Consider the following 16,319-nt stretch of genomic DNA (forward strand, 5'->3'; position numbering starts at 1 on the left):
ACTGTTTGTTCATATTTCTTACCATTTGTTTCTGTGTGACAGAAAAACACAAAGAGCCCAGTGGAGCGTTTGGGTCTGAAAAAGATCCTGGATCTCTCCTCGATTTACATCGATAGTAAAAATTGCAGTAAGGGCCTTAGAGATTCAACTCTTCAAAGTCCCGACAACAAGGCAGACTTTTGCTTTTCTTCTCTGTCCAAAGACTCCATAATCATTAGCAACATGTTGGTCACTCAAGATGAAGTTAAATGTCCTCAAAGTGTCAATGAAGAGACCCGCAGGCAGCAGAATAGTACCACCTCCCCAAGAACCAAGAGCACTTCTAACCTCAGTAGTGCCATACAGAGAGCAAATTTTTTGCAAGAGAACTCTGCGGACATTGGTCCGACCAGTCCGACCAAATCGTATAGCAATGGCATCAGGTATAGCAGCACCGCTGTGTTAACTGCCAAGACGTCCAGCACTTTTGCCAGTTCCTTAACCACAGCCTTATCTCTGGACACTCTAAATAACAGTCAGCCGTCCATCCACTATCCTCCTGTCATGTCCAAACAAAACAGCCCATTAGACTCCTCCTCCTCCTCCTTCGGGAGCAGCACAGATTCACTTCCTGTGACCGAGGCTTCTGTTGGGAGCCCGCAAGCTAACTCGACGCCCGGCTCCCCCAATGGTCCAGACTCGGAGCCCATTTATGCAGAGAGCACCAAGAAAAAGCGCAGGCCACAGGGTAAGGGAGCGCAAACCCAACTGGGTTCACCAGACCAGGCTTACAATTCTGAACTGACAGAAGAAGGCCAGCGGCCAACCATCAGTATGATGGCTACTCACACAGAGAATAACAGGACCTTCTACCTGAGCAGTCCCGATTCAGCCGTCAGCATCAAGTGCCGCTTTAGCCCCACAGCACAAAAGGACCCGAGCAGCACTGCTTTCCGCTGGCCCAGCCCCAGCCGCAGTGCCCCCTCCTTGGTTACAGAATCCAGCCTCGCTCCCTCGCTACAACCCAGACCACAATCTAGCCCGCCCATCCCACCAAAAAGGACCACCCGGTCCCCCAGACTTGGCACCTCCAGCCTGTCACCATCCATCTCGTCACCGGTTCCACTTCCGGACCTTCCCAAACTGGGCACCTCCAGCCTCTCTCCGTCCTTATCGTCTCCCGTTCCCCTCCCCGAACTCTCCATGCTTTTCTTGGTCTCTGCCAAAGAGGGACACTTCAAGGTTCAGCCAGAAAACCACAGCCTGGCAGCAACTGAGCGCTGGCACAAGCAACACCATCACAACTCCGCCTGGAACTGTCGTATTGATGAGGAAGAAGAGGAGGAGGAGAGAGAGCGGAAAGAGGCTGAAAAGAAGACGCTGACTACTAATCCCCGGACAACATCTCGTGTGACAGGCCCGCTCAATGGCGCTGCTGTTTGGAAGGAGTCCAGAGTCTGCAGCAAGGCTCCGAACAGCGCCCCTCCGATGACAGAGCCAGGCACGGTTCCCCCGCCCCTGCCCAACAATGGTGTCTGTCAGGGGTACAGCGAGGGTGTCGTCGCAGTGGAGGAGGCCAAGCAGAGGAGCAGGAGCATGCCGGCCAAGCAACATGAGAGCTCAACAGAGCATCTGGCAGAAGGCAGGCAGAGATCAACCACCCATGAGACCAACCAAGCACCTCCACCGCCGCCACCCAAGAAGCAGCACAGGTAAGAATGACAAATAGACATTCTCCTACCTGCGCTTGATTGGGCATTAGCATTAATGGCTCTGTAATTCATTTTTTGCGCATAATGTAGCACTCAAGACGGGCACTTAGTCATGGCAGAATAAATATATTTCGCTCTCTGATAGTAGTATATACAGTACCTGAGTGCTGTCAACTGTGTGGCAGCTTTATTTAATCTCCATTCAAACCGGCAGAGCATCCCTCCTAAATGCACGCCTTGTTCTATTCAATGCTTGTAATGGGAGTTTTTTTTAAATTCAAATGAACACACTGTTAAATAGTGACCTTTGTTTTGACTGCAGCTTGATAGACTGAGCTATTAAAAATAGGGGACAAAGATGAAACAGTTGTGAGTTTTTTAATTCCAAATTGGAATAATTATCAAGTTTCAGAATTTGGAGCACAACTAAATGTTGCTGATGAAGTTTAAAAAAAATGGCATGCTTTGAAATATTATTATTTTAAACTAATAATTTTTGTAAAATATATATATTTTTTGGTCAGATTTTTTTGCTTGCACGATAACGGTGATTTGGCGATTGAAAATATTGGACAATGAATGTGGAGGTTTTTAAAAATGTCAAAAACAGTCAAGTGGATGGCGTGTATCATAATGAACCCAACAAGTTGATGCGTTTGCATGTGCCCCCATGATGCATGATCTTTTATTTATTTTTTTAAATCATTTAAAAGTCACAGATAGTTTTGGAAGCAGAAATTTCATTTCCGTCAAAATACTTTTTTTTTCTTTTTTTTTTCTTGTTTTGGACTAGCCCTTATTTTGCACTAGTAGTCATGTGCAGGTAATATGTACATGTGCAGTATGTGTAAAATTGTAAATAGCTTCAAGAGCGGGTCAGCTGGAGATAGCCAAAGGGAAGGAGCTCTGCTGAACAGATTGTTGCTCGGGGCAACACCCAAACTGTCCCACTCTGGCAGTCACAGTGTCCATCAATAGAAGTAGAATTAATAGATTGGCCAGTCATCACTCGCCATGTGAGCGCTCACCATACGGGAGCGCTTGATTTGGGAGTTTTAAATACAGCTATGACCCGGGTGGTGCCAGCGTTCGGTTACATCTTATTTGGGGACTTTCGAAAGCCACCAGGCTGATCCTGAAGCTTGTTGTTTGTTTTGCGGGGGTGGGTTGGCGTCTGCTAGTCTGTGAACTCTTCTTTCGAAGGTAAGATGCTTGCGTGTTTGTATCAAAGGGTTGCGTCACATTATGGCTCCTCTAAATTCTGAGTCAGTTGGAAGTCTTTCCAAGCCCCACCTTTCTCAAATCTCATCAAATGTGTCATAAGTTAATGTCAGGCGAGGTAATTTCACACACACACCTCTGTTTAGTCACAATTCAGTGTAATCATTTCATCTTTAGTTCATGCCTTGTCAGTGTTCCACAGTGCAACTGTAAGTAATGTGTGTCATTCACTGCTAGATGCTCATGTACACTGTAAAACCGGGTCAGTGCGGTCACGGAATTGTAAATGACAAGCTTGTGTGGCGTCTTTTTATAGCAAAGGAAGTGTTGGTATCTGTTCGCAGGAAATGTGCAATTAGGATGTTGATTAAGTGCAGTTTGGAATCCCAAAAATAAGCGGGACAAACATCCTGGTGAGTGGTGCGGTTTTTTGTTGTGACGAAATGCCTTTTAGTTTGTGGGCTAGCAATTGGCATTTTCTTTTTTTTTTTTTGGGGGGAAATGCTTTCTTTTACCACCAGCCTGTAATTTGTCCATATTTTTTCACTCAGCCTTTCTCAAGCATCTGTATCTTTATGCTGCAACCTTTGTTAAGTCGTTTTATGTTACATAGTATCATGGTAAAAACTTCCATGGTACTTGCGGGATGATCGTTTACAACCATCCTATCTTATCAAATATCTGAACACCACATCTCATAAATAATTCATTTGTCTTTCGTTATAAAGATCCATCTTCAGGGCGTCATAGAATTATTTTTAGGAGCTCAGTGGGCACTTAAGTTTAATCAAATTGACTTAACTCTTTTTAACTAGGCTGAGGTGAGGAGCAGAAGTTTTTCAGCCCAAGTAATTGAAAATAAAATCAACCTTTTAGGAGACTTGTAGTTCATCCATCGCTAACGGGCAGCGTGAGACATTCTTTCCACATGAAAAATCATATGTTTTGGAAAAACATTGTCCACAGACTTGCACAGACGTGCCTCTGCGTCATACGCCTTTGACGGCGGTTCCTTTGGTGTCGAAAATGACAGCAGAAACCTTTGAGGAGCGTTTATCTTCTCTTCGTCCTCGTCGTCTGTTGATTTACGGCAGAGATGAAGGTTGTGAGATTAATGACGGCGTGAGTCGTTTTGTAATGGAGGCAATGGAGGACTAGGACAAGACGCTGTTTGCCTGAACCATTAGCGGCATCTATCAGACATGTGAGTGGCTGTCAATCACCTTAATTGATCGCCTTGATTGGAAAATCAGTATGTTCTCCGTTTGCAGAAGCGGGAATGGGATGTTGGACCATGTGGTTGTATTGTACCAAATCAGGAAGTGAATATGCAACAATTAAATGTGACTCGGGAGTATTTTCTGAGCCCACTTCTTGTCTGTCTTTACCTCAGAGTGTCCGCTCACTTGAGCGGCAGCAACATGGAACTGAACCGCTCACTGGAGAATTCCGCCGCATCCCCTCGAGACCTGGGCAGCAGCGCCGGCCTGCCGACTGCCTCCACCGACAGTCTGACTGCTGACTCGGGTGAGTTGCTTTGATCGAATGCCCCGATTCCGCTCTGTAGTACTGATTACTATTGGTCGAGGCCGGTACTCTTATTTTACTACCTAGTGATGAGCTGATAGCCCGCAAGTGACATAAAACACTTCTGGCCGCTCATTGTCTCACACACTCTCACTCTCTGTGTGCACTTGAACACCCAAGATTCACTGGCCAGACCCCCGCAAACCTTTTTTGAACGGGATTTGCGTGAAAGGGGCTATTGTAAAATTTGAGGACACAAACACTAATGTTAGCTAATCCCGTTTCTCCTCACATTAGCATTCATTTTCACTTTGCCGCAGTGATTTTTGTAGCCCTTTGAGGGTTCCTCTCTGATTAAATTTATGAAGAAGTAAAAACAGATTAGTAGCAGTTTCCCCGCTGTACTATATTAAAGTCAAAAGCTTAAAGCCCCAACTTGAGTGGAGTAGAGCCAGCCAATGCAGTGGTAAAAAGCTATTGAACTGAAACGACAGGGTCATCTCTGCTTTTGCGGTTAGAAAAAGTGAACTGTCTGGATTTGTAATGAGGAACAAGGAAGTCACACATTTATACGTGTGATGTGGAAGTAGCTGCAGTTTATTTTTAGGCTTAAGTGAAACTATGCATATTTATAATTGAACAATTGTTGTGTGCTCCTCTTTTGGAACTTGACATTTTTTTACCATTGTATGCTTTGTGGCCCAGATGGCTTGACAATGTATACAGCTAATGGTTCGATTGGAAAAATCTTGCTGCTGTGTTGGACTATTCTGATGCACTTTGTTCAGAGTAAAACTGCACACAGACAAGTAGAGGAACACCCAAGGTTTTATTGCGGCTGTCTGTCTTCTTATCGCTTCCTCTTTCACACTTTGTTGTGACTGAGACGAACCACCAGAAACCATTTTTTAGGACTTTGCCAAAGACCTCAGACAGGGAACAAGCAGCATGTCGCTTATGTTTTCGGGATGAAAAAGTTCTCTTGCAATTGCGGCGACTTCCTGACTTCCAGTTTGTTTAGAGATAATTATGGAGTCCGATAAAGAGAGGGAAAAAGGGATTGGCTACATCCTCCTTGCAGTTAGTCATTGGAGGCAGCACCACACAATTATGTCAGTATCTTGACTCCTCCGCTGCTAAAAGTCACCAAGTAGTCTCGCTTTGCGAATGTCTCAAGTGTGGATAGAAGACGGAGTTTGGAATTTTAGTATGAGTCCTGGATTGTGGAAGATTCCGGCTGTGTTACAGAAAAGAGGTAAGGAGATCTGAACTGAGATTAGTCGGAAGGAAAACGTACTCTGTCGAAAGCGGATGTTGAATTCTACACACGCTTGACTGAAGCCGTAATCTCTCCTCAGGTTCTCGTGATGGATCACGGCTGTCCTGCTCCTCTCCGTTCCTGAGAAGTCCTGTCGCGTCAGCGCCGGGTTCTCCTCGCCCTCCAACTTTTAGCACCACGGCTAACCAGCCGCCTCCACTGCCGGAGAAGAAGATGGTCAACCGCACCGTGTCAGCCCCCGACAGCGCCACTTCCAAAGCCTTTGTCCGGGCCTATCCACGCTTACCTTTCACCGGGTCTGAAAACAACGTGTGCAGACCCAATGACTCCAGCTGTCGGGCCAGTTTACCATCTAGTCCAGTCGATCCGAGACCCGTTTTCTCCTCAAATGAGTATCTGGAGAGCTGTCTCGCTCCACTCGGCCGACCCTCCAGATCCCGAACTTTGGACGAGCCTTTTAAGAATCACGGTCGTTTAGGTGTCCATTCCCGAGGTAGCATCACCTGCTCCTCCTCCCCCCAGCTAAGCGCCCCCTTTCCGGTCTCCGAGGCGGGGGCGACACACAACCTGGGCTCCAGTTTGCAGCTGCAGACCCTCCTGAGTAACATCGACAGCCGGGAGGGCGTGTATTCCAAGCTGGGCGGCCTGTACGCCGAGTCGCTGCGCCGCTTGGCTCTCAAGTGCGAGGAGCACTTCACAGGCTCGCAGAGAAACCGGCTGAGGTTCGAGGAGAGCAACTGGTCGTTGTTCAGGCTCACGTCCAACAAGCCCAGCTGCAACGCGGGTGACGCTGTCTACTATTCGGCCGCCTGTGCTTCCGACCCCAGCAACTCCTACGCCGTGAAGGTAACACAAATACTAAATTTTGTCATCAAGGCAGTTTAGGTGACCCTTTGCTTAGTTGCAGATTTACAAGTTAAGAATGGTCATCAGATTAAAATCAGGCGCCGGTTTTATTTGTTCTGCGACGTCAGAGGGGTTGGTTCCACAAGGGCACACAACATGGCTCCAAAGTAAACACAACTCGAGGAGGGGTGTGTACTCTGTCGTAAGTGGCTCTTTGTACAGAATTTGAAGCTCACTCATTCATCTTGCGGTGGAATTTACAATCAGATATATCCCGAATGACCTCAAACCATTGTCCATCTCTCCACTCACTACCACTCTCTAATTAGACGTTTAAGGGTGGTGCCAACCATACCTCCAGTATGTTGTACTCACTTTTGGACAGTTTGTGGTGAGCCTTTGGAATGTTTTTTAGGATCCAGAATTCTGAGAATTCCTCCTGCCTTGCATGTGTCTCACATGAAGGCATTGACCTTGAAACTGCTAATAGAAATTCCTTTCTTGTGTCTTGGCTCCCCACCCTTTTGGACATCTCCCCTCCCCTCTCCCATTCCTTTTGCCCTCTTCTTTTTTTCTTTCCTCCCCCTCCTCCCTCATCAGATCTGCAAGAGTCCGTCTGCGGAGGTCAAGCAGGGTCACCTGTACGGCCTGTCGGTGCAGCAAAGTATGCCCCCACACTTCAACCTCCAGCAGGACTGTGGCCACTTCCTGGCATGCGTACCTCAGAGCATGCTGCCCACCGACCAGGCATTCGCATCAGCATCACCCGCGTCCTCACCCAAGCCGCGCGGGCAGCAGGCGGAGTGCGAGCAGGTGGTGGTCATCACGCCCGAGATCCCCCGGCAGACGGCGGCTGACTTTGCTCGCGAGTTTGAGGCCTTCCACAAAAGCCAGCCGGAGGTTTACGAGCGGCGCGTCTGTTTCCTGCTGCTCCAGCTGTGCCACGGCCTGGAGCACCTGAAGGAACACGGCGTGACGCACCGCCACCTGTGCCTGGAGAACCTCCTCCTGGTTCCTCACCCTCCAACCCCGTCACCGTCTCCTCAGCAGACAGAGACGAGCGGCGCTTTCAGTCAGCGTCACCTCCCTCGCCTCCTCATCAGTAACTTCGCCAAAGCCAAACGTCGCTCTGTCGAGGACTCCGTGTCCGCCAGCGTGGACCCCCGTGTCAAGCGGGACCACGCTCGCCTGGCGCCCGAGATTGTGTCCGCTGCCCAGTACCGCAAATTTGACGAGTTCCAGACTGGTATTCTGATCTACGAGCTGCTCCACCAGCCCAACCCCTTTGAGGTGAGCCCTAGCACTGGCAATATTTGGAAAAAGTAAAAATATACTTTTTTTTTAGTATTCTCTTCTCAAAAATGTACATGTTTCAAGAAATACCAGATAGTGTACTATCTTGAAAATATTTTTTTTCTTTAAAATGATTACTTCCTCAAAAATATCCAAAGGGTTTGCAAATACCTGTACTTTATTTTTACATGTTTTTACCCAGAAAAATAAGTATTTGTACTTGAAAGTAGATGCCATTTTTCTTGAAAAATTGCCCATTTATTTAGGATTTCAGAACTTTATTTTCATCACATTAAACTTTCCAATGATACAATTTTGATTTTAATCTCGTAGTGTCAGTGTAAATATTTCTTTGTTTTCCCCTTGGAGGTGAGTCCGGCCCTGAAGGAGCAGGACTACCGCTGCGAGGACTTGCCGGCCATCCCGGCCGTGTCGCTGTACTCCGCCGGCCTCCAGAAGCTGGCTCGGCTTCTGCTCCAACCAGACCCCATCAAGCGCATCCACATCCAGGACGCTAAGCGTGTCCTGCAAAGCCTCCTCTGGGGGCCCAGGAAGGACCTGATGGACCAGCAGTGGGAGAGGCACGGGCCGGGCGGCCGTGGCCCGGGGCCAGACGGCGCCCGGCATGAGGGCCTCCTCAACTGGCTGGATGTGAAGCGGGCACTGCTCATGATGAAGTTCGCCGAGCGGTCACTAGAACCCGAGCGCAACACCGAGCTGGAGGACTGGCTGTGCTGCCAGTACTTCTCCTCAGCGCATCCTTTGGCGCTTTGTCACACCGCCGAGCTGCTCTACTCGCTCAAGTATCAGAGCGCAGGTGTTGCGTGAACCTGACTGATGATGTCATACACTGGTTGGACAAAAATATTGAGACACAGGGCCACAAAATGTGGAGTCCCCCAAAGTTCTGAACTTTGGTCCCCGCTTGTGTTTATTCACTGTTTTTGTTTATATTTTTTAGGAAGGCGGGGGGGCGTTTGTCTATAATGTGTCAAATGTCCAAATTGTGTGGTGCTTTTCTGCTTCTTCAAAAGGAGACACTGTGAACGCAACACCCTTTTTAGTGTTACCGACCGTCCGTTTGGGAACTTTGATCCTGCCACTCTTTCAAACTCGCGATTGAAATTCCCAAGAAGCATTAGGGCCAAGCAATAAAACGAAAAGAAAATAACACTTCAATAGCAATGTTGGAATCTTATGATAACGTAAATTTGTTGTACACACTAATTTGCAGGGGATAGGTACAGAGACCTGCTGCAAATAATTGACCACCCTGCAAAAATATTTTAATCTTCTGTACAGATACCACAGGATGGTGGCAAAGCACTGCTTTTCTTCAGATGGGGCTATGATCTGACTAAATCGAAAATCTACGAGTTGCTTGTAGAATTATGCAGTGTGTTTTTCTTTTTTTTTTTTCTTTTCAGCATGGCCCTAAGACTTCTTGGAATGAAATCTAATAGGTATTGTCATATTCGTACTGTTCGAAGCTGTGTATTCTGTGCTGTATTTCAAGTATTACTTGGTGCATTGTTTTTGAGGACTGCTGTGTCATCTAGAAAATGTAACCTTATCTGTTAGGATGGCTTGCATCCTTATGTTTTGTTTGATCTGCTGTACTGTCCGGACAACATCTTGTGCAACACCTGGCTCACTTGTTCTTATTGTGTTGATGCTGTGGCTTGAGTTCCTTGCTTGTGTGTGTGTGAAGCCAATATGTAAATAAGGCAGTTTTTTTTGTGAAACTGGATTTTCACAAACCCATTTGGTTTTGTACAGTTGATTGTGAAAGAACCCAAGCAGGTCTTAATAAAGCCATGGGAATGAGAAACAGTTAAAAGTAATATTTATGATGTCATTTGTTGTAATCACTGGAAGTTTTTATTCATGGCAGCCTTGTTTTGTTGCCAAGGAATAAACATTTGATTCCTAATATTCCTAATAAAGTGCTTGATGAGAGATTAGATAACAGGATTGCATGTACAGTATGTGGTTTAAAACATGTTTAAAAACATCTTTTGACTGCTGAATACGTATGTGTCTACCAATAAACTGCCTTTATTTTCTCACTTCAAATCTTTGTTGCTCGAATAATGTTTTTGCAGAAAAAAAAAAAAAACTTAACATATATTATGTATTTATTTTATTGCAATATTTAACACACAAAGAAAATGTAATTTTGTCTATGCGGACACATTAGCAGGCTAGTACTAATTCTAGAAACGGTTTTTTGATTGGATGGTGAAAATCATTTAAGGTTGGCAGCCAATAACTACTGTCCTTTTTGGGTTGTCATGTAACAACGTGGATAATAGCCAATAGTAGCCCTCCGTACTCAGGTCTTCGATCTCCACCTGACACATAAAACGGTATCCGGACATTTCCCTCCTAATTAGTATTAATTCCTTATGAGCAAGCAAAAATGGCACCAAGGGGCTCAAGAAACGCATCTAAAGAGAAGCACCAGGAGGAATTAAGCAGGGTATTCCGAGGACGCAAAATTACTCTCTTCATTCAACAAGTTGAGAAAGAAGGTGAGACAACACGTAGTCGGGCTGTCTTTGCGATATCTTACTGTTATCCAACTTTGACACGCAGCGCAAGAACGAATGATGGAACTGGAGAGCAGACTCGACAACACACTAGCAAATATCGACAGAGTATTTAAAGTGGAGCTCATGAAGTTGCCGCCTTCTATTCGGAACATGCGTTTTGTGGATTTGACTGGTGAGTCGGGTTCTCTTTTTTCCAATACCCACCTTATTATCCTTTCGACAGCCTGCTTCAGCTAATACTCTACTAATTGTGTTTGTGTACGTATGTATGTAGAAAAGTATCATTTTTGTACAATTTTTAATTAGCTATTGTTTCTAATATGTTAGTGATACGTCTCAACTGCACTTGGTCAAAACTAACATGGCGCCAACAACTATTAATTCAGCGGTTAGGGCGCCATCTATGTAAGGCTGTCGTCATACTTGATTTGTTCCCTTTGTGTAGAAGAATTGTCAGCCAGCGAGGTGTCGTTAGCTGTGCAGGTGAGCTGCTGTGCGATTCTGCTGCCATTGGCAAGTATGTAAAAGTAATGCTAAGTTGCTTATGTGGTGTGATTTGCAGCAGCAGGAGTCCCCAGAGATGAAACAACGGACCCTCGAGAGGGTCCCGAGCACCAAAGGTAATGTTTTATTTTTTTGGACCTGGACTTGTATATAAAATTAAAAAATGTCGTTTTGCCTTTTCAAGGAAAATCAACACCGCTTCAAGACAGCTTGACTGCAATGAACTCTGGGAGGACACTCAAGGTACACAATAATAATTATAATAATAATAATACATTTTATTTGTAATGCACTTTACATTCCACAGAAGCAACTGTATGCTTGCCGTAGCATGTACAGTGACACTGATTGTGCCTTTTTGTGGTTTCAGGTGGCAAAAGAAGCAAGGGCCCGTAACCTTACAGCCAGCGGTATGAGTACAGGAAACCTGAGGTACATCTCACAGTCTTTCTATACACTGTCTGGATCACTCTTATTTAAACTCTCTCTTCATATCTCCACAGGACTTTGTCTTCCATCAAAGGAGGACCCTTGACAAAGTCCAGCGACAGACTGACCCGAAGAAAACTCAGGTATTTCGAAGGTTTGTTTGGATGTTGCACCGCAGGGCCATTAATAGATGTTATTTACTTTTGGACAATGCACATCTCATGTTTTTTTATTTTTAATTGCAACTGACCCACCTCCTCATAGTATTGAACTCGACCCGGAAGTTCTTCTCAGTATTCATAAATGTGCATCAAGGTGCAAGGATCAGGCAGGGAGGAGCTTAAATCGAGAGACATTTGATGTGTCCTGTAGCTGAAGCTCTCCTTTGTACTGCCTGTCTAGGTCCGTGGTCTCTACGGGAGAGTTGGACTGCGCAGTGGCCGGATCTGCAGCGCACGTCACTGTAACCACGGGACGTGGACAGGTACTGACCACGGGGGGCATTAGCAGTAATTTGGGGGATGTCAAAATAGTTTGCAATAAAATTTGAAAGTGAATATCTACTCTAAACTTAAATCATGGAAACAACATGAGTGGTGGTTAAGCTATGTAAATGCCCAAATACAGTCAGCTAGCTAATACAACTAGTTATTGGAAAGGAATTATGCCCTAAACACTTGACAAATCCTGGACGACAACACAAGTCATGAATCCACCTTCTGTGGATGTCGTTGTGTTTGTTTTTGTATTGCTACTTGATGCCAGACGGTGTCCTTTTCGGAAGCGACCAAGGACGAAATCAACTTTGACCTGTTGGATGAAGTGGCGTTGCGTCGAATGCAGGAGCTTTCGGTTAAGTGCTGCCTCAGAATATTTTCTTGCGGGAACAGGCCAACATGGTTAATGCTTTCTGTCTGACTTCACAGAAACTGATAGAATATGTGTCGGGAAGAGGTCGTTGCCACAGATGAGACTACTTCTATTTTAATGTATTTTGTTTATTTTTTTTATAGTTATAATAAAGGGAATAATTAACACAATGTGATGGATGTGAAAAGTGGATACAACTAGACAAAATAAAGATATGTGACTGACAGGTAATCAGTTCAGTGTGCGTCACCCAAGTGAGCTGTCATGATGATGGCGGCTTTAACTTTAAGTGGAAATTAAATTTCACGCCACAAAAATGAAAGTCAACCGCCACCTGGCTTGTTGTAAAACACGACAGTCTTGACGCGTTACGCTGTTGCCACCTCCTGGTCAGTATTTGAAATGCAACTTCTGGGAACCCTATAATTGCCAGTATCTTGGTGGCGTGGCCCAGTGGTGGTGTTTGCCTCGCAACTTTGGGGTCTGGAGTCGATCCTCAACCCTGGTCACCATGTCAAAGTGTCTTTGAGCTAGACATTTAACCCCAATTTGCTCCCAATGTGAACCTGCCAGTGCCTTGCATGGCAGCGGCCTGGCATTGGTGTACGACTCTCTGTGTGAATGTGAGTCATTGTAAAGTGCTTTGGGCACCATGTGGTGTCGATAAAGCGCTATATTAACACATTCCATTTACCAAAAAGAGAACACCTTGAAGTGTGAAATGTCAGTTTATTTGCAATGAAAACTAAGCAGAACATTAGAAAGGCTTTGCACTGTTAATGACATCCATGTCAACTGTCGCTAAGTGAGCGAAACTAATGCCATGGCTCAAGCACGTTTGGCCATCAGCATGCTGGCAACTGTTTTACCTCAGCAAGTATTATCATCACACCAGGGTGGGTGGAAGCAAAAGAACCAAAAAGCCAAAGCTCTCATGCATTGTGTGACATTTTGTTTTATTGTGTCTGTGTGTAGCCTGTGATGCGGAGTGTCCAGTCAGTTCCTTTGGCAGGAATGCTGGACTCATCAGCCCGGGGAAGGGAAGGGGGTTGGGCTAGGGAAGGGCTGATTTCGAGGCTTTATCTTCATTTCGTCTTGGATTTGGGCTCCAGTGGTTGACCAATTTCCTTCCCGCGCAGCTTCATACCTGCAGCGCAAATATCACAAATGGGCACCGCATGTCACGCATCAGAAAAAAACTAAATTTCATGAAGTAGTCATTGAAAGCGAGGAGATAAAATTTTTTAAAAAATTCTAAATTATATACAATTCAAAGGGAAAATATTTATGATTCCTTTAAGGTTGTTTGTGCAAAAAATAAGCATTAGTGATGAAGCGTTAACAAGCACTGATTACCAATGGCTCTCTCAATCTTCCCCATGACCTGGTTGCTGGGGATGGCTTTCCCACTTTCATAGTCGGCAATCACTTGTGGCTTCTCGTTGATTTTCTGGACACACATACATACAGACACACAAAGGGGTTTTCATAACCAACTGAAGCAGGTGTATTTTTGGTGTATGTTTTGCGTGGCATCCTCACAGTGGCGAGGTCCTTCTGGGTCAATCCTCTATCCTGGCGGCCTTTCTGGATGACCTTGCCCACCTCCAAGGAGACCCTATCGTGATGCAGCTCCTCTGTCTCGCGGTCCAGTTTGGCCGTGTTCTTGCTGACCAGGTGTTGTTTGTTCTGCCCTGCAGCCCCTTGGAGTCAGAGCAGAGCAAACTATTATCACGGCAACGCCTTTACAGCACACTGCATTTTCATCAGCATCGTTAGTTACATTTCTTGGTGGTCTCCACGTCCTCGCCGCGTCTCTGAGCAGTGGTGATCGCCTTCAGGAAAAGATTTTCAAAAATACTCGCTCAAAAGATAAAATAATGCATCTTGATTGCATCCTTTTTTTTTTTTTTAGTCATAGCCAATGATTTTTTATTAGTCAGCCAATGATTCAAAACATGCGTTTTGAACTGAATACAAACATTACAAGCTAATCATTGCCCAAATCAAAGATGTACATGATAAAATCAAACACCAGCTATCACTAAATAGCCTTCAAAAGCAGGGATATAAACGGTGACATTAATTTAAAAAAAAAAAAAAAAAAGGACACCATGAAGGAAATGAGCGTATAACCATTTAGCTATTAAAGATGGTATTACAGCACACACCCAATATAGACACGAGTTGGATCAAAACTGCGCAAATAAGGACGGTGTTTACGTCACACTTGGAGGAGCTAGTGTTAGCTAAAGCTAACTAGATACAAATGCACGAACAACACTGTTGGATATCATCAGACACCATAATTGTTTCTACAATTTGAATTTTAAATAGTATAAGTCAGTTGTTTGAATGTGAAATGGGAGGCAAGTGGTTCGGTGACATGGTGGCTAGTGAAAGTTGGCCTGAATGTTAGCTGGTCTGCCTTTATTTGCAAATGTCACCAAGCTACAAAAGCGGCGTGACGAGTTGGACTGGCCCACCTTAAACGTCAAACTATTACACTCACACTTTAAACGCGTCACATTTTCAAGAGTTTGTATCTTCTTGAGGCCATTCATAACACGATTGTTTTCTTTGTGATTGTCACGTCCCACGAAGCACTAACTTGCTAGCCAGGCGACTGACGAAATCGCTATGGTATGACGATTTTATAGATCCTTTCCCAAATCCTTTCAGGGTTTCGATGTGACTGTGTGGGCTAATTACTCACTAGAAAGATGCGAAATGACATGGTACCTGCTTGGACTTAGCCTGAGCACCGGTCGGCCCCTTCTTCCTCAAAACAGTCACGGTGTCCCAGTCGCTTTCGGCCATTTTCTTAGCTATGTGTAATATTAAGGCTCAAAATATAAAAATAACGTGGCAAATGTCGAGTTTTCGATGCTATTTGTGGCCACCACACGTCTTCCTCTATAACTACTATGCACCACGCGTGTTTTCCAAAGCTTTATTGACAACACGAGATATAGTTGGACAAAAGCAACGTCAGGCAGAGGAGTATCCGTAAACAGTAGTTCCTGTTTCTCTTTTGGTCGTTGGATTTTACGTTTAGAAGCGGTTATTAAAAATAGAAAAATGACTCGTTATTTCATTTTCAGTTTAATATGGAAATACAAAGATTTAAATTGATTTTCTAAAATTTTCTCCGGAAAAAACAAAATGGCAATTTTATTTTCATTTTATATTTCTAAATTTAAATAGAATATAGCACGAGACATAAATAAAAATTAACTGCTTGGATATTTGTGCGTGGTCAAATCCACTGGGTCGGGGCAGCGCCTCTTGATGACGTCAAGCAACAGAATGGATGAAAGACAGTACGTTGACGTTTAAGATTGTAGTTTTGCGAAAATTAGATTGTAGTTCGGCGAAAAAAAAGACTAATTTTGCGAAGAAACTATTATTAGGAGGGATTTCCAACAATCCGACCCATAGAAACACTGCAACCTTTATAATAAGTTAATAGTTCTTTTATTCTTTTGACATTAGTTAGAATAAATCTCGGGGGGGGGTCTGATCAAATTGCTGACCCCCCACCCCCGTCAGTCCAGGGCTCACTGTTCAAACATGGGAGGGGGAATTTATTCCCACAGGTTGACTTATTCCACCAGGGCTGCTGTTAGAATTAGTACCCCCCTGTAACTTTGCTTGGAAGAGGGTACCGTCTTCAAATTTGCTAAAAAAAAAAAAAAAACACTATTCAATGACAACATATGTTTACCTTTGACTTTTGCCATTTGCACCATTAGTAAGAAAGGAAACGCTGCTGTGACCTATGACTTTTGTCTAATAATCTTAGCCAGCGTCCTCTCAAGACTGATCCGGGACCAGCCACTGCTGACCCTTGCTGGGCTGAGAATAATTGCACAGCCTGCCTTTGCAGCTTGGATACCACCAGTTTGAGATGCTAAATATACACGACTGGTGAGTTTGAAAAGCTCAGGCGTAGAGATAGTATACTTAGACTTGAAATCTACACCTTGTCCATTGTGCACGGACGGGGGCGTTGTATTATGTCTAACATCCAGCCACTGCGATTTGGTATTTTTGAGTGAGTTTGACATATTAGTTCATCATAAAAACCACAAACCAGTTTAT

At 44.7% G+C, this 16,319-nt stretch overlaps 3 protein-coding genes across 5 annotated transcripts in view; 2 read left to right on the forward strand and 1 right to left on the reverse strand.

Moving 5' to 3' along the window:
* The window catches only part of LOC119131173 (inactive tyrosine-protein kinase PRAG1), a 31,178-nt gene extending 21,245 nt beyond the window's left edge, over positions 1-9,933 (forward strand). For both annotated transcript variants that reach the window (XM_037265365.1, XM_037265364.1), the window contains 5 exons: positions 43-1,691; positions 4,306-4,439; positions 5,798-6,564; positions 7,165-7,854; positions 8,227-9,933. In XM_037265365.1, coding sequence (XP_037121260.1) covers positions 43-1,691; positions 4,306-4,439; positions 5,798-6,564; positions 7,165-7,854; positions 8,227-8,685 — 3,699 coding nt within the window. In that variant the 3' untranslated portion in view covers positions 8,686-9,933. The remainder of the gene's footprint in view (positions 1-42; positions 1,692-4,305; positions 4,440-5,797; positions 6,565-7,164; positions 7,855-8,226) is intronic.
* Positions 9,934-10,200: 267 nt separating this feature from the next.
* cdca9 (cell division cycle associated 9) lies at positions 10,201-12,421 on the forward strand. 2 transcript variants are annotated; one of them, XM_037265918.1, is made up of 10 exons: positions 10,201-10,391; positions 10,456-10,584; positions 10,858-10,895; positions 10,975-11,032; positions 11,101-11,159; positions 11,287-11,348; positions 11,420-11,488; positions 11,748-11,829; positions 12,111-12,197; positions 12,272-12,421. In XM_037265918.1, the coding sequence occupies exons 1-10, from the start codon at positions 10,280-10,282 to the stop codon at positions 12,314-12,316; spliced, it is 741 nt and encodes a 246-aa protein (XP_037121813.1). In that variant the 5' UTR covers positions 10,201-10,279; the 3' UTR covers positions 12,317-12,421. The 2 variants fall into 2 exon arrangements, with proteins under 2 accessions (XP_037121813.1, XP_037121812.1); XM_037265917.1 differs by having other exon boundaries at positions 12,111-12,363.
* Positions 12,422-12,924: 503 nt separating this feature from the next.
* edf1 (endothelial differentiation-related factor 1) lies at positions 12,925-15,206 on the reverse strand. Its single transcript, XM_037265919.1, has 5 exons — positions 14,958-15,206; positions 13,999-14,050; positions 13,758-13,918; positions 13,572-13,665; positions 12,925-13,362 (listed from the first exon to the last, which is right to left on the reverse strand). The coding sequence occupies exons 1-5, from the start codon at positions 15,033-15,035 to the stop codon at positions 13,301-13,303; spliced, it is 447 nt and encodes a 148-aa protein (XP_037121814.1). The 5' UTR covers positions 15,036-15,206; the 3' UTR covers positions 12,925-13,300.
* Between the last annotated feature and the right edge of the window lie 1,113 nt (positions 15,207-16,319).

This window comes from Syngnathus acus, chromosome 12 (genome assembly GCF_901709675.1).
Source record: "Syngnathus acus chromosome 12, fSynAcu1.2, whole genome shotgun sequence".
NCBI classification, from domain to species: domain Eukaryota; kingdom Metazoa; phylum Chordata; class Actinopteri; order Syngnathiformes; family Syngnathidae; genus Syngnathus; species Syngnathus acus.

Bases quoted from the DNA above. Each gene is read 5' to 3' on its own strand.
- cdca9 (XM_037265917.1), top strand. From the start codon at position 10,280: ATGGCACCAAGGGGCTCAAGAAACGCATCTAAAGAGAAGCACCAGGAG. The intron at 11,033-11,100 runs GTAATGTTTTAT...TGCCTTTTCAAG, and splicing joins GAGGGTCCCGAGCACCAAAG to GAAAATCAACACCGCTTCAA. The intron at 11,349-11,419 runs GTACATCTCACA...ATATCTCCACAG, and splicing joins ATGAGTACAGGAAACCTGAG to GACTTTGTCTTCCATCAAAG.
- edf1 (XM_037265919.1), bottom strand. From the start codon at position 15,035: ATGGCCGAAAGCGACTGGGACACCGTGACTGTTTTGAGGAAGAAGGGG. The intron at 13,666-13,757 runs GTGAGGATGCCA...ATGTGTGTCCAG, and splicing joins CCCAGAAGGACCTCGCCACT to AAAATCAACGAGAAGCCACA. The intron at 13,363-13,571 runs GTAATCAGTGCT...TTTGCGCTGCAG, and splicing joins GAAGATTGAGAGAGCCATTG to GTATGAAGCTGCGCGGGAAG.